Here is a 23,290-nt window from a genome sequence, read left to right on the forward strand (position 1 = left end):
CCACAGAGAGTGCACGTTCAAGAATAATGAGTAGGAGATAACAGTGAACATATGGTGACAACTGCCAAGAAGACTGATGGGAAAGTCAGGGGTGCACTGAGCAGGTGACACTTATAGGTAAAGTCTGAAGGAAGTGAGGGAAGGTCCCTGCTAGCACCTGGGGGAACAGGATTCTAGGCAGAGGGAACAGCCAGTGCCAAGGCCCTGAGGCAGGACTGTGCCAGGGGTGCTAGAGGAACAGTGAGGTGGCCAGTGTGGTGTATGGGGAGCAAGGTGGAGAGGAGAGCACGATGGTAGGATGTGAGTCACAGTGAGGAGGTGGCCTTTTACTCTGCATGATGGGAGCCATGGGGGCTGTGAACAGAGGAAGGACAGCAAGCAGACTCCTTCTGGCCTCTGTCCAGGGTAAGGAGGAAGCCAGGATACCAGGCAAGAGGCATTAGGGCCTCTTGTGGCCCTAATGTGGCCCAGGGCCACAAGAGGCCATACAGGTGCAGAGAAGTGGCTGAAGTGAACATTTCAGAGGTAGGGCCAACTGAGTGTGTTGCCAGACTGGATGAAGGTTGAGGGGAAGGAGGAGAGATGTTGCCTCCTCAGTCCTGCCTGTTTTCCCCCATGCACCTGAAGGTCAGGTCAGGCCTCCTGCGGGGCCCACACTGATTTTCACTCTGCATCTTAAAGGCTTTGGGATGACGTCCTTGGTGGGAGGGAAGGAGGAACACAGGAATGTGGGCGTCCTGGGGGGCTGTCAGTGTCAGGGAAGGTGATATTCGCAACAGGTGACTGGTGTCCTTGGTCATGGCCATTGGGGGCTTCAGACACAGGGCCTGGTCACTTACAGTAGAGTATCACCAGGGGTGGTCCCAATGGAGCCAGCAGTCTTGATCCAGTCTCTCAGTCCCAGCAGGTGTGTGTCCACTCTCTCTGCCTCTCCCGCAGGCAGGCCCGTGTTAACCTGCTGCGGGGGAGGGAGGCCTGCCAGGTCTTTAGGGTCAGGCATTGCAGCAGGTGGCCCTGACGGCAGGGAAAGGGAAAGAGTTACCTCTGAAGGGCACTGCCTGTTGGTGCTCACCGTGCCCCACATCGCAGACACCGAGTGGTGGGGTAGGGGAGCCCAGAGTGGGCAGGGGCACTACGGAGCGGGGACGGGGGTGCGGACACGGGGTCCAGGCCAGGCAGGCGCCTGGCAGACACCCTCCCCCCGTTGTTCCGCGCCTGTTTCCTCCACTGGAAAATTGAGCAGGAGCGCAAGCCCGGCTCCAGGACGCGTCGCGACAACGCCGGGTCTTATTTGCCCGTGGTCGCCGCTGCTGTCTCCGGGAGACCGAGCACCCGCGCGCCCTCAGGGTCTCGGACGTCGCGACCAGGCCCCAAGTCCCCGCCGCCCGCGCCCCCGCCGGGGCGGAGCTTACGCCGGCCCCGCCCCCCGGTCCCCAGCTCCGGCCGGCCCGCCCCCGGCCCAGCTGCGGCGCGTGACGCGGGGCGCGCGGCTCCGGCGGCCACCGCGGGCGGGCGCAAAGCGGCGGCGGCGGCCGGCGAGCGGGCGGCATGGCGGCGGCGGGGACAGCGGCGGGGCCGGAGGGGCCCGAGCCCATGCCGAGCTACGCGCAGCTGGTGCAGCGCAGCTGGGGCAGCGCGCTGGCGGCGGCGCGGGGCTGCGCGGACTGCGGCTGGGGGCTGGCGCGCCGCGGCCTGGCCGAGCACGCGCACCTGGCGCCGCCCGAGCTGCTGCTGCTGGCGCTCGGCGCTCTCGGCTGGACGGCGCTGCGCTCCGCGGCCACCGCGCGCCTCTTTCGGGTCAGTGCCGCCGGGGGCCGGGACGTGGGGCCGCGGGCTGGGGGGGGAGGCGGGGGTGCGGGCTGTTATGGGGGGCGCGGGACCCCGGGCCCTCGCGTACCCCTTTTTGCCTCTACGGGCCGGGTGAGGAACGTGGGGGGCCTCGGGCTGGAGGAGCTCGTCCCTTTCGGGCTGAGAGGGGTGGGGGTGGGGCGGATGCGGGGGTGTGGCCGAGCCGGAGCAAGCCCGGGATGTGGGGACCCCCACACGAACGCGGGGTGTTCGAGATGCGGGGGGAACCGAGGCCGACTTACGCGGGTCGGTGCGGGACGAGGGACGGTGCGGGCAGGGCCGAATCGGGGACGGAGGAGAGGAGGACGCGGGTGGGGTGGGCTCGGGACACAGAAGCCGCCTGCGCCTTGAGCCTCGGGGCCGTGCGGGGCGCTCCCGGAACCGGAGCGGGGCCCGAGGTCCACGCGGCGGCGGAGCGGACTTGTCCGCTGCTCACGGGAAGGAGGCAGGAGCTACCCGGTCGCTACCTCACGCATGTCTGGAGTCAGCGCCACCCTCCGACCCGGGGAAGCAAAGGCCTGGACTCCCCCAGCCACGCCGGTGGTCGCAGTTTTGAGAGGTGGCAAGGCCTGGGTCTTCAGAGCTGAACTGGGCTGCCTCCAAGGTGCTGCGTCCGAATTACCCGGTTTCTAGCGAGTCTGGGGAGGCTACCGCCCCAGGTGGAGAGTGACCCTGTGGGTGACATTGGCGCCAGGCCTCCCTCCCATCCTTAGGGAGGGGTCGCTGCTATGGGAGCTGGTGAGAAGGCATTTGGGCCCCTAGCTTGGCTGCGACTCCCTCATGGACTGACTGGGGTCACCCCGCCCCAATCTGGCTGGAGGTGGCAGGGGCTGCAGGGACAGAGAGCCCGTCGCCAACAAAGGGGCCTTTCTCTGCTGGCTGGGAAGAGGCTGGCCCTTGTTAAGTCAAGGATAGGGCGTTGTTTGGAGACTACTGTCCCCACCACCATCCCCTATCACCCACATGGGGAAGAGCCCCCCCCCCCCCCCCGCCACCACCCTTCTCCAGGCAGGGGGGAGGCAGGCATCAAGGCCCCTCCACGGGTCAGCCTTGGTCCCCATCTGGCTTTGTTGGTCCCCCTGCTTTCCCAGTTTCCAGCTGGGAAGTGGGAGGTCCAGGAGGTTGAGGGTCAGAGCCCAGGAGGGGCATGTGGTCGCTCTGGGACAACCAGAGTGTAGCGGGTGCCCTCCCTGAGGAGGCGGCTTGGCAATGAGGGAGCCTGATGGGGGACAGAAAGAGCATGTGCACCCACCCTTTTGGAATCCCGGGAGCTCTGGCCAGTGCGGCCCGTCCGGGTGGGGCAAGAGCAATTCGAGGCTCGCCCTTCCCAAGAAACGGGTGCAGGGGCTGCCCTTTCCTCCAAAGCTCATCTTCTTGGCAGCCGCCTGGTTGCCAGGGGTGACTGGAACTGGCTCTGGCTGTCTCCATGGCAACCGCTGGTGCTCCGGCCCCCACAAGCCTCTCCTCGCGGAAAGGGGGCGGGCTTGACCCAGCAGCTCTGGAGCCCCGCCCCCAGGGAGCTGGAGGCCGGGGCACCTGGACTCCTGGGGAGCTGCGCCCCTCAAGTTCCTCCATACTTCACAGTTACGTGACCTCTCTTTCTTCCAGTCCTCCCTGGTGTGTCCTTAGGTGACTCAGTTCATGTCCCCTATCTCACTGTACATCCTTTCCCTGCCCTGCCCCCTCTTTCTCTGCCCCATTCTCTCCTTTGTCCCCCTACATTGTCATGCTCCCCCATGTACCCACCCCATCTTCCCCAACCTCTTTTTCTCTCTAGCCTACCCCCAAATTCTCCGAGGTACACCTTCCCCTCAGGTTTCTCCCCGGTGTGGGGATCACTTGGGGCTCCAGCCTCCCCATGTTTTCCCAGATGCCCACATACTCACCTCCATGCTCTCTTCACAGCTTTGCCCCTACAGGCCCCTCCATATCTTCTCTTTAATCTCCCCTCCTCCCTGGTATAGCCGCAGCTCCCTCTGGGAACCCCAAGTCCCCCACCTCCCCTGGGCTGGCCCCATTGGTCTCTCTTGCACTGTACTCACATGTCCCCTTCCTCTCTGCCATGGCCTTCCCTTACGTTTCTTTCAGGTCTCCCCCCACTCCCCTCCCCACACTGCGCCGGACAGCTGGGCACTAAGTTTAGCCCTTGGCTGGCACACGTGGGCTCTGGTTACGCTCCAGGCGGCAGTGGGTACCAGGGCCTGGCCCTCCCCAACACTGCCCAGCCTGGAGAGCACCTGAGCCTGGCTTTCCCCACCCTGGAGGAGTGGTCCCTGGCCCTTGGCACCCAGCACTGATGGCCACCGCCTTCTCACCCATATAGCCCCTGGCCAAGCGGTGTCGCCTCCAGCCTAGAGATGCTGCCAAGATGCCCGAGAGCGCCTGGAAGTTTCTCTTCTATCTGGGCGCCTGGAGCTACAGCGCCTACCTGCTCTTCGGCACCGACTACCCCTTCTTTCACGACCCACCCTCTGTCTTCTACGGTAGGGGCCCTGCTGGACAGAGCAGGGTGGGGAAGGGTTCTGCTTGACATGGGGGAGTTGGACACTCATCACACATTTCATGCTGGATGTCAGCCCCAAGATAGGGCCGCCCCAAGGTAGCCCCAAGACAAGGGTGCCTAGAGGGCTCTGGGGACAGGAAAGGGTTCTGTTTAGGACTTGGTGCTATTAGGGCTCAGGGAGGTGTCCTGAATGAGATGACCCCTTGTGTGGACCCAGGTGGGCATTCCTGGTGTCTGGAACAGCATGTGCAAAGGCCCTGGGGCCTGCCTGAGCTTGGTGCGTGAGGACGAGAGGAGGGTAGGAGGAGTTTGAATTTCATTCTAAATGGGATGGGTTTGTGGATCATAAAAAGCTGCTTCTTCTGGCTGCTATGTGGAGGCAGGAGAGTCTCATATAAGGAAGAAAGGGCCCAGTGGGGAGGTGAGGGACTAATGTGGCTTGGACCAGCTTGGCGAAGAGATAAGGATGGTGAGAAATGGCTGCATCCATTGATTGGATTAGATGTGGGGGTCATCAAGGCCTGAGCTTGGTGGGGTAGGCAGGAAGGTGACTGTAGTGTCGTTTATCGCCTGCAGGCAGGCTGTTCTAGAAAACCCAATCTGTGATGGGGGTGTCGGGATTTCTCTATTCCTGTGCTGACCACTCAGGCTGTGTACCAGGGACACACATGGACGTGTTCCCTGCCACAGGATGTAAACAGTCTCTGAAGCCTCCTGGTGGCACCAAGCCCCACACTCCCATCCAAGGGCCGGGCACAGAGCTTTTGTGTTTCAGTTTCCCGGTGACGAGCTTTGCTGGGCACCTGTCTGTCTTGGTGGGACTGCGTCGCCCACATGGCCACTCTCCCCATGTGCATTGCCCTTGTTATAAACCGCTGGAGGGCAGGTTTTAGCTGTCATTCAATTTCCCTTTGTGTGACTGAACCACCGTAGATCCCTGTCAGTTTCAGGCATGGAGTTGCCTCTGGCTTTTTCTTTTAAATTATGCTGTGATAACATGCTTGCAGGTGAGCTGCTGCTTTGCATGTGCACTTATTGGACACCTACTGTGTACTAGCCACTGTGCTGACAGGGCTGTGAGTGTTCCAGAGAAAGTGCCCCCACCTTGATGTCTTGTGGTGACAGTTAAGTACAAAATCTGTTAACAGCTGATGAGAAAACAGGGGGGCGGGGAATGTTCTACAGAGATGGGGATGGCCCCACCAAAAGTGACCTTTGCATGGGGACCTGGAGGTGCCTGGAGCAGATAGGAATGCAAGGGCTACCATGGGACAGGCACACTCCTGGCAGGATGCTCAGAGGCAGAGAGCAGCCCCCCAGGACAGGGGGTAGCTACCGGGGGGGCTGTGAGCAGCGGGGGGTACTGACAGGCCCAACTGAGAAGGGGGCTGAGGGCAGGAGCCAGGACACGAGGAGGCTCTGCTCAGGATGGGGCCCAGAATGGGAGAGAAATGGCCGGCTTGAGAAAAGTTTTGAAGGCAGAACTGACAGGATCCCCTGCTGGGCCGGAGGCAGGGGTGAGCAGGGAGGATGGATGGGGATGACACCAGGGACTGGGATTCGGGGTAGGGAGCAGGTTTCAGGGAGAGCAGGAGCTGGGTTTGGGACGCCGCGGCGCTGATCCCAGAGGCCGGGGCGGGGGATGCGGTGGGGGTGACACGAAGCATCCAGAGCAGCAGGTTGGATGTGAATGCGGAGAGCAGGCTGGGGCTCCAGGGCCCCCCGAGTGCAGGGAGGTGCAGGCGGAGTCTGGATGGGGGGGTCCCCTGTGTGTCGCACTCTCCCTACCCCGCCCCAGATCCAGGGCTCGAGGGTGGAGGGGGATGCTCGCCCAATGGTAAAAGTCTTGCCAGTGCGATTGGTGGAAAGTTCGGTGTCCTGTTTCCACAGCGGGCTGGCTCTGTGCACTGAGGCGCCCCTACATCCCTTCCTTCTCAAGGGGGACAGAAGCGCCCGGCAGGTGTGTGTGTTGGGGGGGGCTCCACTGGCTGCAGCATTCCCACAGAGCTCGGAGGGAGGGTCCTGCCAGAAGTGTGCATTTTGCTGTCAGACTTTGAGGAGCCCCTGGACCTGATAAAGTGGTGGGAGGAGATCCATTGTGGGAGGGGGTGCATTTTTTTTTTTTAATTAGGTAAAATATACATGACGTAAAGTCAACCATAATTTGCCAGTCGCCGGTACTGTCCGCTTGCATGAGGTCCCTGGAGTAGCCAGATAAGTGGAGATGGAAGCCAGGACTCGGGGAGGGCACGGGGAGCCGGGGTTTAATGGGCACAGAGGTTCAGGTGTGCACCACGAGGAACGTTCTGGAGATGGCCGCGCCGTGGTGCGAACACAGTGGTGCCACGGAAAGGAAAAATGGCTGAGGTGTCAGTGTTCACGTGGTACGTGTCTTACCACAGTTTTTAAATATTCACCATGTTCAGGTGGGCATTTCAGTGGCACACGTAGCACATTCACCGTGTTGTGCCTCCATCCCCCCTGAAGGAGACCCCGTCCCTGCGGGCAGGTACTCCCCAGGCCCCCCCCCGCCCCCCCCTGCAACCACGGATCTGCTTTCTGTCTCTACGGATTTGCCTGTTCTGGACCTTTCCTAGACGTAGAAGGGGATTACGCTCTGTGTGACCTTTTGTGTCTGGCTTCTTTCACTCAGCACCGTGTTTTTGAGGTTCATCGACACCACAGTGGAGCTGGTGCCTCGCAGCTTTGTACGGCCGGGTGGTAGTCCGCTGTGCGCAGGGCCGTTTTGCTCACCCACTCACACGTTGGTGGGCACTTGGGTTCTTCCACCATTTGGTGGCGGCCCACGGTGCTACTGTGCACTTGCGTGTGCAAGGAGCCCTGGCTTGAGCTCCCTTGAGCACCTTACTAGGAGGGGACTTGCTGGAGCACATGGGGCTCGTGTGTTCACAGCCACTGCAGCCACCATGGGGAGGGTGGACCGTCGGGGACAGGCTCTGGAAGGCCAGGAGGAGCCGGGGCCAAGCTGAGCGGGAGACGGTGCCCGGAGCAGGGTCAGGGTGGCGAGGGCAGGGGAAGTGAGCAGAGGCCTGGACAGAGAGGGGCCCCCGGATGGGGGTCCACGTGGGTGGGTCCCTGTTGCATGAGGAGTCAAGGTGCAGATGAAGAAGTGTCGCCGAGGCGAGGCACTGGGCATGGGGGTTAGGGGACAGCCAGGCTCCAGGTGGCATGAGGGTCTGGCTCCAGGTCTCTGAGGGTGGAGGCAGGAGCCCCTGGCGGGGAGCCCAGGGCAGCTGTTTTGGGGGTGCGAGCAGAGAAGGAGTGGCCAGGGAAGTCCAGGTCGATGCAGGCCGAGGCCTCTTGGTGATGGTCCTGAGAGAGGAAACGGAGAGAGCCAGGGTCAGTGTCACCGGGAGCGGGTGAAGCCTGAGTGTGGGTGGGCACAGGTGCCAGGAGGAATGGGGTGGCCTCAGGAGCAGGTGGAGGGGAGCCACACCCCACTGGGTGGGACAGCCCATCCACAACGGGATTGGCCGGTCAGCTTTCTGCGTCAGCAGTCCCACCTGGCATGGTGAGGCAGGTGGCAGCCTCCATCCCGCAGGGGGATTTGCCGGGTTGGGAGAGCCTGGGACAGGGGCATCGAAGCTGCCTCCCGAGAGCCTGATAAGTAAGAGAAGACAGGAAGTTGAAACCAAGCCAGAGTTGGAAATCCTGGAAGGGACAGATTTCAGGGGTGGGAGCATCTTTTTCTATAAATCTAGAACCACTCCAAAAAAAGAACAACCGTTCGTAAAAAATAACGGGTAGAGAGTGGGAACAGACTACCGGAGACCAGTGTGCCTGCAGAAGGGGGTGGCACGCCCTGGCTTGTGGAGGCCGCACCCCAGCTGGAGGGGTCCTGGAGGCCCCTGACCACACAGGCCTGCTCTCCCCAGACTGGACGCCGGGCATGGCAGTGCCCCGGGACATCGCAGCCGCCTACCTGCTGCAAGGAAGCTTTTACGGCCACTCCATCTATGCCACGCTGTACATGGACGCCTGGCGCAAGGACTCGGTGGTCATGCTCATCCACCATGTGGTCACCCTGGTCCTCATCGTCTCCTCCTATGCCTTCCGGTGAGTCTGGGAACGGGCCGGAGGGCAGAGGGCACAGCATGAGCAGAGAGGGTAGGCTGGCGGGGGCCACAGTGGGTATCCATGGGGGTGGGTTCTGGAGAGAGACTGCAGAGGGATGGGGTATATCAGGTGCAGAGAACCCCCAGCCCGCTCATACCCCATCCGTCCCCCTCTGGCCCCTCCAACCCGGTGGCGGCCTTGGCCGGGTCACTCAGAAGTGCTTCCTGGGCCACCGGCCGTGCCAGGCTGCTGCAGGGGGTGCAGCTAGGAACACAGCCAACCCACCCTAGCATTCTAGAGCCCACGGCGGCCACCACACGTGGCCCCTGAGGGCCTCAGACGCGGCCCGTCTGTACCTCAACCTGCCGTACGTGTAAGGTCAAAGACGGTGGAGAGTGAGTATCTCTTGCCAATCCTTTTATTGTATCAGTCGCATGTGAAGATGACAACATTTTGGACTTACCGAGTTAATTAGAATATAGCGTTAAAATTAACTATGTCTTCTTTACCTCTTGTTTAAATGTGGCTGATAGAGAGTCTGAAGTAACATGCACGGTTCACCTGCTGTTCCCGTTGGACGGGCTGCTCCACGCCTCTAGAGCTGCCGGCCACCGGTGCCTATGTCAGCTCGGACTGAACTGAAATAAAGCTGCATGTTCTGTTCTGCAGCCACAGTAGCCACATGTCAGCTGCTTAGTGGTCACGTGTGGCTGCTGCCTCTCCTACTGGACACTGCAGGTTTAGAACATTCCTATCTTTCTAGAAAGTTCTATTAGGTAGCAATGTTCTAGAGTAGAATGAGATGATAAGACCCAAACAAACAAACAGACAAGAAAAGAACTAACAGTTTGTTTGAAGGTGATAACTATGGAGAAAAATCAAGTGGGAAGATACGGACCGTGGGGGTGGTGAGGTGTGGGTGGTTGGGTGATAGGTGAGCAAAGTCTGAAAGGTGAAGGAAGGCTCCGTGAACACTGGGGAGGTGCGTGTTAGGCGATGGGAATAGCATGTGCAAAGGGCCTGTGGCACGTGAACTGTCAGGAGGGCAGAGTGAGAGAGGTGCTCAGGCATGTCCAGGCTGAATTCAGGTCCAGTGGCCCAAGCAGCTGTCAGGTGGAATGCTGGGGAGGGACGGGGGGACGCCTTCAGGCTTCTTTAGAGCCTGGTGGGGACTCGGCCTTCCCTAGGCAGGTCTGCAGATTGCAGCAATGGTCAGGTTAAACAAACAGACCTAGGAGGGTCAGCGTGGCAATGATGTTGGAGGTGAGGGACAAACTTGTGGGGGATGCAAAATGGCCCAGGCCACTGAGGGTCAGGGGTCACAGAGACGAGGAGGGGCAGACAAGGAGCTTCCAGGGAGGCTCCTGGGTCCCCGGGGGGACAGTGAGGCAGGGAGGGTGAGGGGGTGGGTGGGGCCGCCAAGGCGCAGGCACAGCTTGGGTGCTGCCCCTGACCTGGCCCGGTGAGGAAATGGGCAGGTCACGGAGGCCAGGGAGGGCAGCTTTGAAGGGGCCCACAGGAGGCTTGGTGTGCAGCCTTGGTGCAGGGTAAGGGTCCCCAGTGCGACCCACCTTCTCTCCTGCCCTATCCCACTCCCCTCCCCAGGTACCACAATGTGGGCATCCTCGTGCTCTTCCTGCATGACATTAGCGACGTGCAGCTGGAATTCACCAAGCTCAATGTCTACTTCAAGTCCCGCGGGGGCTCCCATCACAGGCTCCATGCTCTGGCGGCCGACCTGGGCTGCCTCAGCTTCAGCCTCAGCTGGTGAGGGGGCAGGGAAGGGGGTGGGGCTGGTGAGAAGGGGAGGAGGTGGGGCTTGGGAGAGGGGGTGGGGCCTAGCTGGAAGGGGATGGGGCCTGGTGAGGTGGGCAGGGCCTGGCGGGACAGGGGCGAGCCGCAGGCAGGGCAGAAGCAGGGTTGGGCAGGGATGGAGACAGATGGGCAGGGGTTGGGCAAGGAAGGGGCAGGGGGACCGGGATGGGTGGGGGTGTCCAGGGACAGATGGATGAGTCCAGGTGGGTCAGCACAGGGCCCAGGTGGGGCAACCCTCCCCCTCTCCCCGACAGCTTCCCCAACCCCCCCCCCCCCCCCCGCTGCAGGTTCTGGTTCCGCCTCTACTGGTTCCCGCTCAAGGTTCTGTACGCCACGTGCCACAGCAGCCTGCGCTCCGTGCCTGACATCCCCTTCTACTTCTTCTTCAATGCACTCCTTCTGTTGCTAACCCTCATGAACCTCTACTGGTTCCTGGTGAGTCGGCAACCCACAGCTCCTTGCCCACCCTGTGATTGGTCCCCAAGCAGTGGTCCAGGCACAGGCCCTTCTCAGGCACGCCCAGGGAGGGGCATATTAGGCCCTGGGAACAACATGTGCAAAGGTCCGGTGGCAGGAGCACACAGCCATCGGGAGGGCAGCAGGGTCAGGGAAGTGGCTTTTTCTCACTTGTGCGCCCTCCTCCCCCCATAGTACATCGTGGCTTTTGCTGCCAAGGTGCTGACAGGCCAGGTACGCGAACTGAAGGACGTGCGGGAATACGACGCGGCAGAGGCCCAGAGCCCCAAGCCCAGCAAAGCTGAGTGAGTGTGGAGGGGCCACCGCCCCGGTTCATCCCTTTAGCCATATCTGTCTGGTGCGCACACTCTGGAGGCCGGCCCTGGAGACGAGGCAGCGGATGATGCTGCCACAGATAGCGACAGAGTTAGATGCCATCGGGCCAGACAGGAAATGGGTAGAGTAGCCTGGGGGTGGGGCAGGTTGGCGAGGGTGGAGAATCCGGGTCTCAGTGGTAGGAGCTAGGAGCATGAGGGCCAAGCTGAGTCGCTGGCCCAGTGGGTGAGCAGCCATGATCCAGGTCAGAGGGGAGCCTCTAAGCAGGTGGCAATGGGGGTGGGGAGGAGGGGGAGCCGTGGTGGCCCAGAGAGCCCACACTCGGTCTGTGTTGACGCTCCCTGGCCTTGAGGCCCAGCAGGGCAGCCCACAGGGCAGTCAAGCAGGAGAGGGGGCTGGGGGCTCAGACCCAGTCTGGCCCAGGCAGAGTCCTAGGGAAGGAGGGTGAAAGGGGCCTCATCAAGCACCACAGAGGTAGGACCCCCGGGATTCGCCAGCCCCAGGTTGTAAGCCAGATGATGTCCACTGCTCCCAGCCTGGAGGGGCCCCAGGAGTGAATGGAGGCAGTTTTGGGTGACCAACAGAGTCTAGGGTATACAACACCCCAAGGTGGGGGGCTGCTGACAGCTCGCAAGGTACCGGGTCGGTGGACCCTGTGATTTGGCTTCTAGGGGGCTCATCAGTGACCGACCTGAGAAAGGGGGTTTCAGGGAAGCAGTGTGCTCAGAGATCGATGAGATGGGTCAGAATGGGCTGTGAGGAGGATGAGAGAAGCAGAGATTTTAAAAATCCCCTTGGAATACATAAGAAGGGGAGCAGAGAACCGGGGGGTTCCAGAGTGGAGAGCTGAGGGCTCTCTGGCCAGTTCACATAAATAAAAGCACTTTGTACCCTCCAAGCATGGAACTACAGGTGGGGGGTGTTAAGGCCAAAAAGCCAGCGCCCAGACCAGAGAGGGACCAGACAGACGAGCAGGGATCACGGACATGAGAGGACTGCACAGCACGTGAGGTCTCCGCAGCTGGATGGTGTGGGGGCCTGTCGGCCAGGGTGACTGATCACCACGCGGCCGTCCCTGTCATCGGGGTGTGCGGGCACAGGGGCCGTCGCCAGGACGAGTGTGGTCAGTTCCCAGCTCTGCTATAGAACCTACCAGACTTGTTTTAGGTGAAACAGAAATAAAAAACAAAAAAAACAAAGACAATCCAAGACTTCCGGCTCGAGCTGCCATTTACTGAGATGGAAGTTGGGGCTGAGTTGGGGTAGGGCTGTGTGCACCGGCCAAGGGGGGGGCTGGGAATCAGGTGTCTAGTTTGGGGGCTGTTTTGGTCGTCTGATGTCCAGAGAACGTGAGTTGGGAATTCCACAAAGACATCAGTGAGGTCTCACCAAGGAGTCTGACCAACCCTCAGAGAAAACCCCAGAAAAAGCAACGGCTAAAGCAGCAGGTGGGAGAGGGGAGCACCTGCTTGGCCAAAACGAAAAACTGGAAAGATCTTCCTGCTGTAGACCGGTGAACTCCTGGTGGAGATGTCCAGACCGCCTAGCCCCACTCAGTGCGGCTCCCTAGCCTGTCTGCCCTGGGAACACCCGGCCAGAAGTGGGGTGGGGGCGGGGGCCTGGCACGTGGCCCGCGTGTCCAGTAGGATGAGAGCGTGAACTCCGCACAGAAAGGACAGGGCAGACCAGGGAGCGCACTGCCAGGATCCACCCCCCAGGCGTCACCCGCAGAGCTCAATTCCCCAAGGTTGGCCGGAGTTCGCGCAGTCGAGTATAACATGGATAAAGAAGCAAGGGGAATGTGGAACATGCTGCCAAAGAGTGCTCAGGGCGCCTCCAAACCCTCAGGTCGTGGAAAACAAGGCAGCTGAGGCGCTGTCCCCGGTCAGAGGCAATGAAGGCACGTTGACTGAACGCAGTGTGGGCTGGTGGGCCAGAAAAAGGACATCCGTGGAAAAACTCGGGAAATCAAATAAGGTCTACGTTTCATTCATAGCACTGTCCCGGCCTTGGTGTCCTCGTGACAAATACACGGTGGAGGTGTGAGATGGTAACGTTCAGGGAAGTCGGGCGAGGGCTACCCCACAGCTCCCTGTCCTGCCTTTGCAACATCTCCACAAACCGACGATTACCCTAAAATAAAAATCTTATTAAAAAAAAAAATGAAAGACCGTCAAAAATGACATTGGATGTCATAGTGTGTTGCCAGTTCTGTAGTAACAAAGTACCGTGAGTTGGGGGGCCTTAGAACAGAAATGTGTCTCTCACAGCCCCGGAGACCGGAAGTCTAACATCGTCAGCAGGGCCGTGCGTGCCCCCTCCGAAGTCTCTTCCAGCTTCCGGGGACTCCACGGGTCCCTTAGCTTGTGGCCGTGTCACTCCAGTGTCCATTCTCTGTCTTCATATGACCTGCTCTCCGGCTCTTCTCTCTTATGAGGACACTTGTCTTCAGACTGAGGGTCCATCCTAAATCCAGTCCAGCCCAGATTCTTTCACCTAATCACATCTGCAGAGAGCTTTTTTCCCTAATAAAGTCACATTCCCAGGTTCTAGAGATTAGGATGTGGGGACCGCCCATCAGCCCACTGTGGATGTTAAGGCTCATAGAATTAGATGCTGCTGGAGACAGAATCAGAAAGTTCAAAGCTGCCAAGAAGTGACCAAGGTTACAGTGACCGCAGCTAGAAACGATGACAGCTAGAATTCTAAGCATGACCCGGCCTCGCTGAGTTCTGATAGGAGACGGACACGACATGAGAAGACACAGTGCTGAGAATTTTCCAGACATAACGATGTAAATCAGAAAGAGGATGAATAAAAAGACATCCATGCCCCCAAACACGTCGTAGCGAAAAATGCAAAACAGCCGCAGGAAAGATGACCTATGCGACCTATGCGACAATGACACAGCGGCGAGGGACGCTGGACGGGTGTGGAGGGGGCTATCCTGTCCAGCGCCCGAAAAGAAGGAAGCAGCAACTGGGCGCATTTCTTACACAATTCTGAAAACGTTTGCCTGAGGGAACCTGACTGGCTTTGTCGGTAGAGCACGTGACTCTCGATCTCTGGGTCCTGTGTTCGAGCCCCACGGTGGGTGTAGAGTTTACTTAAACAAGTAAAATCTTTAAAAATAAAAACAATTCCTCAAGAGACAGGACACCCACAAGAAGAAAGACTAGGAAAGTTTGCCACCCACAGACCTTTTTTTTTTTTTGAAGATTTTATTTATTTATTTGAGAGAGAGAATGAGACAGAGAAAGGGAGCACGAGAGGGGGGAGGGTCAGAGGGAGAAGCAGACTCCCCGCTGAGCAGGGAGCCCGATGCGGGACTCGATCCGGGGACTCCAGGATCGTGACCTGAGCCGAAGGCAGTCGCTCAACCAACTGAGCCACCCAGGCGCCCCACCACCCACAGATCTTGAGGGGTGTATTTCAGAACACAGGAAAGCTATCCCAAGAGGTGGATCAGCAGGTGAAATGACACATATCTGGGCAAAAAAATGTAAATGCCTGATTTGAGCTTTAAAAAAATGAGAACTGAAGCAGTAAATACTGAAATGGGATTGGGGCCTTTGCACTTTGCAAGAGGGTGGGGATTAGCTTTAGGCTATATTAAGGACTTCTGGGAATGCTAGTGGGGAGTAGAGGGGAACCCTGGGCAGGCACAACAAAAAAAATGCAAAAAAGGAAGGTTAGTAAAAGCAGGATAAGGGAGGCAAAACCAGAGGGTAGACTCTCAAATATCACTCATCCAAATAAGCATACATGGAATAATCGTGAGGTACAAGGTTTTTAAAGTTTATTTAAAAAAAAACTTATTTATTTATTTATTTAGAGAGCGTGCAGCAGGGAGGGGCAGAGGAAGAGAGAGAGAATCTCATGCAGACTCCCTGCTGAATGTGGACCCCCCGACACGGGGCTCGATCCCACGACCCTGAGATCATGACCTGAGCCGAAACCAGGAGTCAGATGCTTAACCCACTGAGCCACCCAGGCGCCCCACAAGTTTTTTTTTTTTTTTTTTAAATCCACCTCTTCGCTGGTTAAAGGACTTCAAGTCCAGGGTACATGAAGGTTGCAAGTAAAAGAACAAGACAAGAAGTTCAGATGTAATCCTTGATCTGGAACCTTCCACGTGACACAACCCTAAAATCTCAGCATGACGGGACCACGGGAGGTAGTCCGAGCTCCTCATTGAGCAGCTCAGAAGCAGAGGGAACAGATGTTCTTTTTAAGCACAGGACACTTCTCCGAATTGACCAAACCCAGCCACAGGGGAAATCTCCAGGCCCCAGAACCAGGTTCCTGCAGGTTGCGTGGATGAAAGTTCAGCGAGGTTTGAGAACTGTGAGGAAATGTTGACTGAGACCCGCAACTCCGGAGCTGGGAAACCGAGCACGTGGCCAGTAAGTAGTCCTGCCCCCTTCCTCGTGGTGCCCGGCTTCATTCATTCCAGCTGCTTCTCGGCTTCATTCATTCCGGCTGCTTCTCGCTTCTCTCTTACTCCCTCTGCCTCCCAGAGCCCCTGCTCCTCTGGCAGACCACCCTCAGGGACCACCAGCACTGCCTCCGCCGTCAGCCCCCTGGAGGGGGCCCCGTGCCCCAGTCCTGACCCAGCCCCTTGGTCTGAAGCCCCCCATTGTCGCTTCAGAGGCTGCTGAGACCAGCAGCCACCAAGGGCCCTCACCCGACTCGGTCTGCTGACCTGCCCTGCAGCACCCACCACTTCCCTGTGGCCTCCCCTCTCACAGCCCCTTCATTTAATTCACCTGACTTCCAAGTTTCTCCCCCAGCTCCCGATGCTCCTCTGCGCGCCCATTCTCTGTCTCCGGGTCCGCCTGACGTTCCCAGCTTCTGTGAAACTATCGGGAATCAGCCCCGCTTCTCTCCCCAAAATACCTTTCCGGAACGTTTGCCCATCGCAGTGGAGGGAAACTCAGGGTGGAAACCGTGCCAAACCCTAGGGCGTCCCCTCGCTCCCTGTCCTCCTTACCTCCAAGGAAATATCCAGAATCTTCCCAAGATGCTGCCTGCTTTCATCTCCCTCCAGTTTCCACCCTTGTTCTGATTCTCTTTTCCCCATAGTGGGGCGATGACACTGAAAAGCGCAAATCTGACATGGTAGAGAAGCTAACCCCCCCTCCCAAGCCCCTTCCCCCACCCCCCGCCAAATACTAACACTGGTTTTGAGTGGGGAGGGGTGCTTGGAAGCTTGTACAGAAAAATAAACCAGCATCATCGGGAAAGTTCTGATAAGGTGCATGGCGGGATACCGATCCTTGAACGTATTAAACCTACTATAAAAGTATAGGAACTGAAATAGTGCAGAACAGAGCTGAGGCCGTAAATGGAATAGACTCCAGTCCTAAAGATCACTGGGAGCGAAGAGCTGTCAGAAATACTTGGTAACCATCTGGAGAAAAGAGCAAACTTGTGTATCTCGAAGAAGCCCGAGGCCAGCTTCCGATGGATCAGATGTCGAGGCCGAAGCAGAAGCTGCGAAATGAAACCCGAGCCGGAAAGGGAGATTGTGGCATCTAGCAACTGAGCCATGAGAAGAGTCTAGAAGCCAAGAGCCCCCACCTCTGCTCTGTCTAGAGAACCAACAGGCAAAAATGGACGACAAAGGACAAACCTGAGGGCTTATCTCTGGGAGCTTATCCCTAACCTCACAGATCAAGGGCTCCTGCCGGTGGTAGCAGCCAGAGAAAGGGCAGCAAGCCACAGAAAAGTGGGCAGAGGATGGGATGCGCGCTCCCAGGAAGGGACATGCCGTGGCTCCAGCCCAAGGAAAGAATGAATTAAAGTGACTGAGGTCATCTCGAGGGAAGTAGGTTCCTATGTGAAAGGGTCTCTGAGCTAGAGTGCTCTGCAAGACGAGGGGCTGCCCATGGTGGTAGCGCACGCCGTGAGCCAGGATCTGTGTGAGATACCCGCAAGATGTGTGTGAAATGCTGCACGGAAGCAGGAAACCCAGGTTGATTTCCAGGAGTGGCTCAGGCAAACTGTGAGTTCTCTGTGCTCTCTGATGTCTAGATCGTGAGAATATATAGCAGCTCAAAAAACTTGATACAGGTGTACGTAAGCCGCACCGTAGGACCCACTTCTGCAAAGACACGGATAGACCCATGTGCAGAGGCAGGAGGGGGCTCCCCTTAGTGGGAACAGCAGTAGCCGATGCCATGACCAGCAAGCGGCAGTGAGATGCTGGGTCAGCACCAGCAGGCATTGCCAAAGGCCCCGAGGAGCAAGGGCAGACACCCTTGTCGAATCTGGTCAGGTGGTCGTGGGCAGACCCCGAGGCGGAACCCGAGACCTGCCACTCACGTGGGCAGGGAAAACAGAATTTATGGAGAGCAGTGGAGCGCACAGCAGCAACCTCTGGGTCGACTTTCGGGAACATTGGGGTGCAGGAGACATTTTTTTCATTTTTTTAAGATTATTTATTTGAGAGCAAGAGAGGGAGAAAGAGCACAGAGGGAGAGGGGGAGGGGGAAGCAGACTCCCTGCTGAGCAGGGCTCTATCCCAGGACCCCCGAGATCGGGACCCACGCTGAAGGCAGACGCTTAACGGACTGGGTCACACAGGCGTCCCCCAGAAGACATCTTTATAGTTTGAAATATGCAAACCATACATTATTTAGAAATTAGGGGGCCTGGGGCGCCTGGGTGGCTCAGTCGGTTAAGCGTCTGCCTTCAGATCAAGTCATGATCCCAGGGTTCTGGGATCGAGCCCCACATCGGGCTCCCTGCTCAGCTGGGAGCCTGCTTCTCCCTCTGCCAGCCGCTCCCCCTGCTTGTGTTTCCTCTCTCTCTGTGTGCGTCAAATAAATAAAATCTTAAAAAAAAAAAAAAAAAAGAAATTAGGGGGCTTTCTCTGGACTTAACCTGGACACTTACCATATTGACTGGAGTTTTTAAAACACTGCATAACTTGTTTTCAGAATGTGGAAGGCAACTAGGGGCTGTGTCAGATGGAGACAGAGGCCAGTGGATGGAGAATCACAGGGGCTGTGAGGACTTTCCTTGTTGCGCTGTGAGCCCGCTGGGGCCACCGGAGCCAGGGAGGAGCCCTACTCTGGGCGGAGTGTCAGGGAGCTCTGGCCAGTTTCGCCCACTCACTGGAAGGGGAGGAGGATAAAGTGCAGGGTTTATCCAGACCCAAGTGGAGGGGTTAAATCAGGCGGAAGGCTTTTGCCCTCCAGCGGCAGTGGGTAGCTCCGGAGGGAGGAGAAAGGAGGGTTTAATTGGGAGGAGCAGGGACGCCATGCCCACTAGGCGGAAGGCAAGGTCTTATGGCCGTGTGGGCAGGGAGGAAGGACCCAGGTGGGCCGCCGCCTGGCAGGAAAAAGGGATGTGGAGGGCGATGCGGGCGAGACAGGGCGGTATGCGGGATATGGGGTCCCGGGGCTAACCTGGGCCCGGTTCTGGCCCCCAGGAAGCCGCTGAGGAACGGCCTGGTGAAAGATAAGCGCTTCTGAATTCCTTGATCACCGTCCCACCCCTTAGGACCCAGCCTCGCCCGACCACGCCCCCCGGGGACCGACCACGCCCCTCCTCCGGGACTCTGGCTCCGTCCCTCCCCGCCCCACCTGGGCCCTGGCCACTCCCGGTCACCTCCCCCTGGACTCCTGCCCCGCCCCCGGGGTCTACCCCCGTCCGGCTTCAGGACCGCGGCCACGTCCCCCGGGACCCTGACCCCGCCCAGCCCCAGGCCTCCGTCCAGGCCCCTCCAGGCACCTCGGCCCCGCCCCCAGCCTGCAAGTCGAGGGTGCCCGGCGGCTCCTGAGCACTCGTCCGGCCGCCGCCAGCGAGGAAGATGCCACCGCCGCGCCGCCGTCCTGGCCACCGCGTCCTTTTCCTCCTCCTGGCCCTGCTGCTGCCCTCACCGCCCCCAACGCGCGCCCCAGCGCCCCCGGGCCCCGCCGCCGCTCTGCTCCAGGCTCTCGGGCTGCCCGACGTGCACCGGGGCGCCCTCACGCCCCGGCCCGTACCCCCCGTCATGTGGCGCCTCTTCCGCCACCGGGACCCCCAGGAGGCCAGGGTGGGCCCGCGGCGGACGCCCCAGGGGACCACCCTGAGACCGTGCCACGTGGAGGAGCTGGGGGTCGCCGGAAACATCGTGCGCCACATCCCGGACCGCGGTGAGTGGGGCCTGCGCTGGGGGCGTGTGTCCGGGAGGCTGGACCCCAATGTGCGCCCAGCCACGAGCCTGAAGCGCCGCGTGGGGGAAGCCAGAGCGGCTCCGAATGTCCCCACCCGTCCCCTCCAGCCCGCGAGCAACCTGGACCCCTGCACTCCATGGGCTCTTTCCCGTGGGCACCTGCGGGGACCGGTTGGAGTGGTCCCACGGCCAGGCTCCCTTGCACGGGGCAAGGCCCCTAGCTTGCGGCTGAAGCCCTGCCCCCACTCTCCCCTCGTTCCCCCCGCTGTTTCACACCATTTGATGCCTTTCCTGCAGATACCACCTCTCCAGCATCGCTTCCCCACCGGCCCCAGGCATGCGTTCATCTCTAGCCCTGCTTGGGTCCCGCTGGCAGGCCGCCCTGCACCGGGCCGGGCCTCCTCTTACTTGCAAGCGATGCCCTGCCCCCACCCCCCCTCCCCGCCCCCCCCGCCCCCGCGCGCCACTTCACACCATTTGACGCCTTCTAACGGTTGGCGCCCCCAGCCCCAGGCGCTCACCTTTCCCGGTCCTCAGCAGAAACCCCCTCGCGGGCAGGCCAGGCAGGCCGCGGGAGCGCAGCGCGAGCCCAGCCCTCTCCCTGCCTCCCCAGGTGCGCCCACCCGGCCCCCGGAGCCCGCACGGGCCGCGGGGCAGTGCCCTGAGTGGACCGTCGTCTTCGATCTGTCGGCCGTGGAACCTGCAGAGCGCCCTAGCCGAGCCCGCCTGGAGCTGCGCTTTGCGGCGGCGGAGGCGGCGGAGGCGCCGTTCGGCTGGGAGCTGAGCATAACGCAGGCAGCGGAGGGCGACGGCGCGGGCGCCGGGCCGGTGCTGCTCCGTCAAGCGGTGCCCACCCTGCGAACGCCGGTGCGCGCCGAGCTGCTGGGCGCCGCCTGGCCCCGCAACGCGTCGGCGCCGCGCAGCCTCCGCCTGGCGCTGGCGCTGCGCCCCCGGGCCCCCGCCGCCTGCGCACACCTGGCCGAGGCCTCGCTGCTGCTGGTGACCCTCGACCCGCGCCTGTGCCACCCGCTGGCCCGGCCGCGGCGCGAAGCCGAGCCCGCAGTGGGCGGCAGCCCCGGGGGCGCGTGTCGCACGAGGCGGCTCTACGTGAGCTTCCGCGAGGTGGGCTGGCACCGCTGGGTCATCGCGCCGCGCGGCTTCCTGGCCAACTACTGCCAGGGCCAGTGCGCGCTGCCCGCCGCGCTGTCGGGCCCCGGCGGGACGGCCCCGCTCAACCACGCCGTGCTGCGCGCGCTCATGCACGCGGCTGCCCCCGGCGCCGGCGGCCTGCCCTGCTGCGTGCCCGCGCGCCTGTCGCCCATCTCCGTGCTCTTCTTCGACAACAGCGACAACGTGGTCCTGCGGCACTACGAGGACATGGTGGTGGACGAGTGTGGCTGCCGCTGACGGAGCCAGATGGGGGCCCAGACAATAAACACTGCGTGGTCCGCTCCCCTGTCTCCCGTCTGGTCGCCTGGGGGCGGGAGAGGAAGCAGCCAAGGTGGTGGGACAGTGACACCCCCCCCCCCCCGCCGGTGACCCCATCTGCCTAGTTCTCCCAGGGCTGGGTCCCACATCCCAATCTCCAGGTAGCCCAACAGCTAACCTGCCCAAGAGCCTGGGAGCTGCTGCCTAATGTAGGGGCCTTGGTCACCCCCCCCACCCCCGCCCCCAGTCCCTGACGTGCTGAACGATCTAGCCATTCTCAGCTTTACCGTCCAGGTGACCCCAAGGCTTCCAAAAAGCCAGGCCCCCGGACCAAGAGCTCTGCCATCTCCCTGCAGTTCATCTGCCCCAGTGTGAACACAAGAGCTGTTTATTAAGATTTTATTGGTGACAACAGAGCTTAAAACAAATCGACCAGAAATCAAAAGTTACATTGCCTTGGTACAGATGCTCCTCAATTTGGAAAACAGTAACTGCTGCTATGAAGGTGGAGAACAAAGCAAACAGCACAAAGCAGAGGCAAAGCATTCCAAGGAATAGAACAGGGCAGGTGGCTGGGCACAGGTGTTGCCCACGGGGTGTCGCACAAGGGGTCATAGCGGAAACCTATCCAAACTCTATGCCTCTATGTGGCCTACCAAAAGAAGGGGAAAACCGAAAGCCCTACAGCAATGGTAATAAATAAGAGGCCTAGCCAGAAGGAAGGTGGCCTGTGTGTCCCCGTCTCCCAAGTACAAGCTGGAATCTGGAGGCTTTGATAAGGGCCAGTGTCAGCCTCACAGGGACGGGGACGCTGGGGGGGCGGGGGTGTGTGTGGTCAGGGTCACCAGGGCCTGGGTAGGCAGGGGATGGTCCCCAAGTAGATGGTTGTCAGGGAGACTACTACCCCCACCGTGGTGTGCAAGGAGCTGGGGGTGGCTCTCCCAGCTACAGTAACTTGAGTTGTGGCCCAGACCCCACCAGATAGAAGCCCCCTCTACTAGCTGATGTGACAAACTGCTCCAAGCCCCTTCGGCATAGAACCAACTTATTTCTGAAACTCCTTTTCCCCAAAAAAGCAGAAATCACCCCACCCCATCACAGCTGTACCCACAGGTAGAAGGTCTCTGAACTTGGAGGGTGGGGTAGAGAACAAGGCAGGTGGGGCGCTCGGCATGTCCAACCAGCCACGGGGACTGTGAGCGCCTCCCGGGGGATGGGTCCTCTTGGAGGCTGTCTTCCACCAAATCCTCAGGAAGGATCCCAGGGAAGAAGCCACTGGCCGGGGAATAGCCACATCCCCACCCTCTGGCCTCACACAGCCAGTTCTGCCCAAGGCCCGTCCCGGGGTGGGTGGGGCACAAGTCCGCCGCGCAGGAAGCACCTGGCTTCTCAGAGTCCAGCGGAGACCGTGGGGCTGCCTGGCCCCGGACGAGACCGTGCTCTCTCACCGCCCTGACGTGCAGGGAGAAGCCGCTGGAAGCTAAAACTGAAAACAAAATTTCTCCTCGCGATCCCGTCACAGGTGTTGATCCTAATCTTGAGATGTGTTGGCTTGTTTAAACTTCGTTTCTGGAAGCTTCTCACATCTCCCAGGTCCACCACTAAGATTTGAGAGACAAACTCAGGAAAGTATATTTTTCAGTACTCATTTGAAAGAATCTTTAAAAAACAAACAGAAAAACCCCAAACACCGTGTTTTCTTCAAATGAAACCCTCTTAGAACACAGGCAGCGTGACCAGAGCCGTTGCAGAGCTGGCGTGGACAGAACCCACACCTCCGCGGGGCTCTCCCGGCACGGCCGCCCCGGCAAGGAGCCTGCTCGGCACAGAAATGCGAAGTTTTTCCTGCTAAAACGTAGTCCCCTTTCAATAAAAGAGAAACAGAAAGAAAAGAACAGAGGAAAGGGCTACTCTGAGATGAGGGTGTGCCTCCCTCCGCCCTGGTCGCAGACCCAGGTGTGCACGCGGCGAGCGCTGGGCCTCCTTGGCGAGCGGGGCAGCCTGGCAGGGCTCGCTGGCGGACGGTCCTCCGCGGCCGCCCGCCTCCCGCTCTCCCTTTCTCCTTCTCCTCGCCGCCGCGGGCCAGCAGTGGGCGCTCGCTCGCTCTCGGGCTCCTCTCTCCCTCGGGTGCTCCTCTCCCTCTCCTGTTGCTCACAGTGGTGCTTCAGTTTTAGCAGTGGAAAACAGGTATCCATTTATTTTTATTTTTTATTACCCAGAATAAGATGCTGATGGACTAAGCCACATAGCTTAGCTCTTCCGCTGCCACCTGCAGGGAGGGAGGAGGGCAGGCGGCCATCAGAGCAGCTCAGGGACCCCCCCCCCCCGCCCCGGCCCCGAAGGTGCAGGGCTCCTCCCTTCACCCCACTGTGCACTTGTGAAATGGAACCTCGGAGGCTGGGCGGATGCCCAGACTAGTGACTCCCCACGCCAAGGAGAAGGAAGCTGGGAGTTAAGGGGCCCTTCTGCCAGTGGCACCAGCACCCCAACTCACCCAGTACACACACAAGGAGGGGACCTGGGCCCAGGCTCACCCAGCTCTGGTCACACCACGTTCAGGGGAACCCTATGTCAGGGTCTTAACGGCACCCTGAAACCCCTCGTGCAGAGGTGCCCCGTGTAGCTGGGACAGGACTCCCACACCCACCCCTTCCTCACGGAGT

General features: G+C 60.0%; 3 protein-coding genes across 6 annotated transcripts in view; 2 read left to right on the top strand and 1 right to left on the bottom strand.

Moving 5' to 3' along the window:
- The first annotated feature begins 1,548 nt into the window (after positions 1–1,548).
- CERS1 (ceramide synthase 1) lies at positions 1,549–18,516 on the top strand. 3 transcript variants are annotated; one of them, XM_088022232.1, is made up of 8 exons: positions 1,549–1,797; positions 4,172–4,331; positions 8,248–8,428; positions 10,034–10,195; positions 10,531–10,797; positions 10,852–10,855; positions 10,895–11,004; positions 18,474–18,516. In XM_088022232.1, the coding sequence occupies exons 1-8, from the start codon at positions 1,549–1,551 to the stop codon at positions 18,514–18,516; spliced, it is 1,176 nt and encodes a 391-aa protein (XP_087878358.1). The 3 variants fall into 3 exon arrangements, with proteins under 3 accessions (XP_087878358.1, XP_027943060.1, XP_087878359.1); XM_028087259.2 differs by lacking the exon at positions 10,852–10,855 and having other exon boundaries at positions 10,531–10,678; XM_088022233.1 differs by lacking the exons at positions 10,852–10,855; positions 18,474–18,516 and having other exon boundaries at positions 10,079–10,195; positions 10,531–10,678; positions 10,895–11,008.
- Positions 18,517–18,843: 327 nt separating this feature from the next.
- Positions 18,844–20,638, top strand: GDF1 (growth differentiation factor 1). The gene is made up of 2 exons (XM_028126823.2): positions 18,844–19,179; positions 19,813–20,638. Exons 1-2 carry the CDS (start codon positions 18,855–18,857, stop codon positions 20,604–20,606), a joined length of 1,119 nt encoding a protein of 372 aa, XP_027982624.2. The 5' UTR covers positions 18,844–18,854; the 3' UTR covers positions 20,607–20,638.
- A 361-nt stretch (positions 20,639–20,999) lies between these two features.
- Positions 21,000–23,290, bottom strand: part of UPF1 (UPF1 RNA helicase and ATPase) — a 37,310-nt gene continuing 35,019 nt past the window's right edge. For both annotated transcript variants that reach the window (XM_028086995.2, XM_028086994.2), the window contains exon 24: positions 21,000–22,896. The gene's annotated coding sequence lies outside the window, so the exon portion shown is untranslated. The remainder of the gene's footprint in view (positions 22,897–23,290) is intronic.

The sequence above is a fragment of the Eumetopias jubatus genome, unplaced genomic scaffold (assembly GCF_037043125.1).
Source record: "Eumetopias jubatus isolate StellerSeaLion01/CBP00866 unplaced genomic scaffold, mEumJub1_p1.0 scaffold_1, whole genome shotgun sequence".
Lineage (NCBI taxonomy): Eukaryota > Metazoa > Chordata > Mammalia > Carnivora > Otariidae > Eumetopias > Eumetopias jubatus.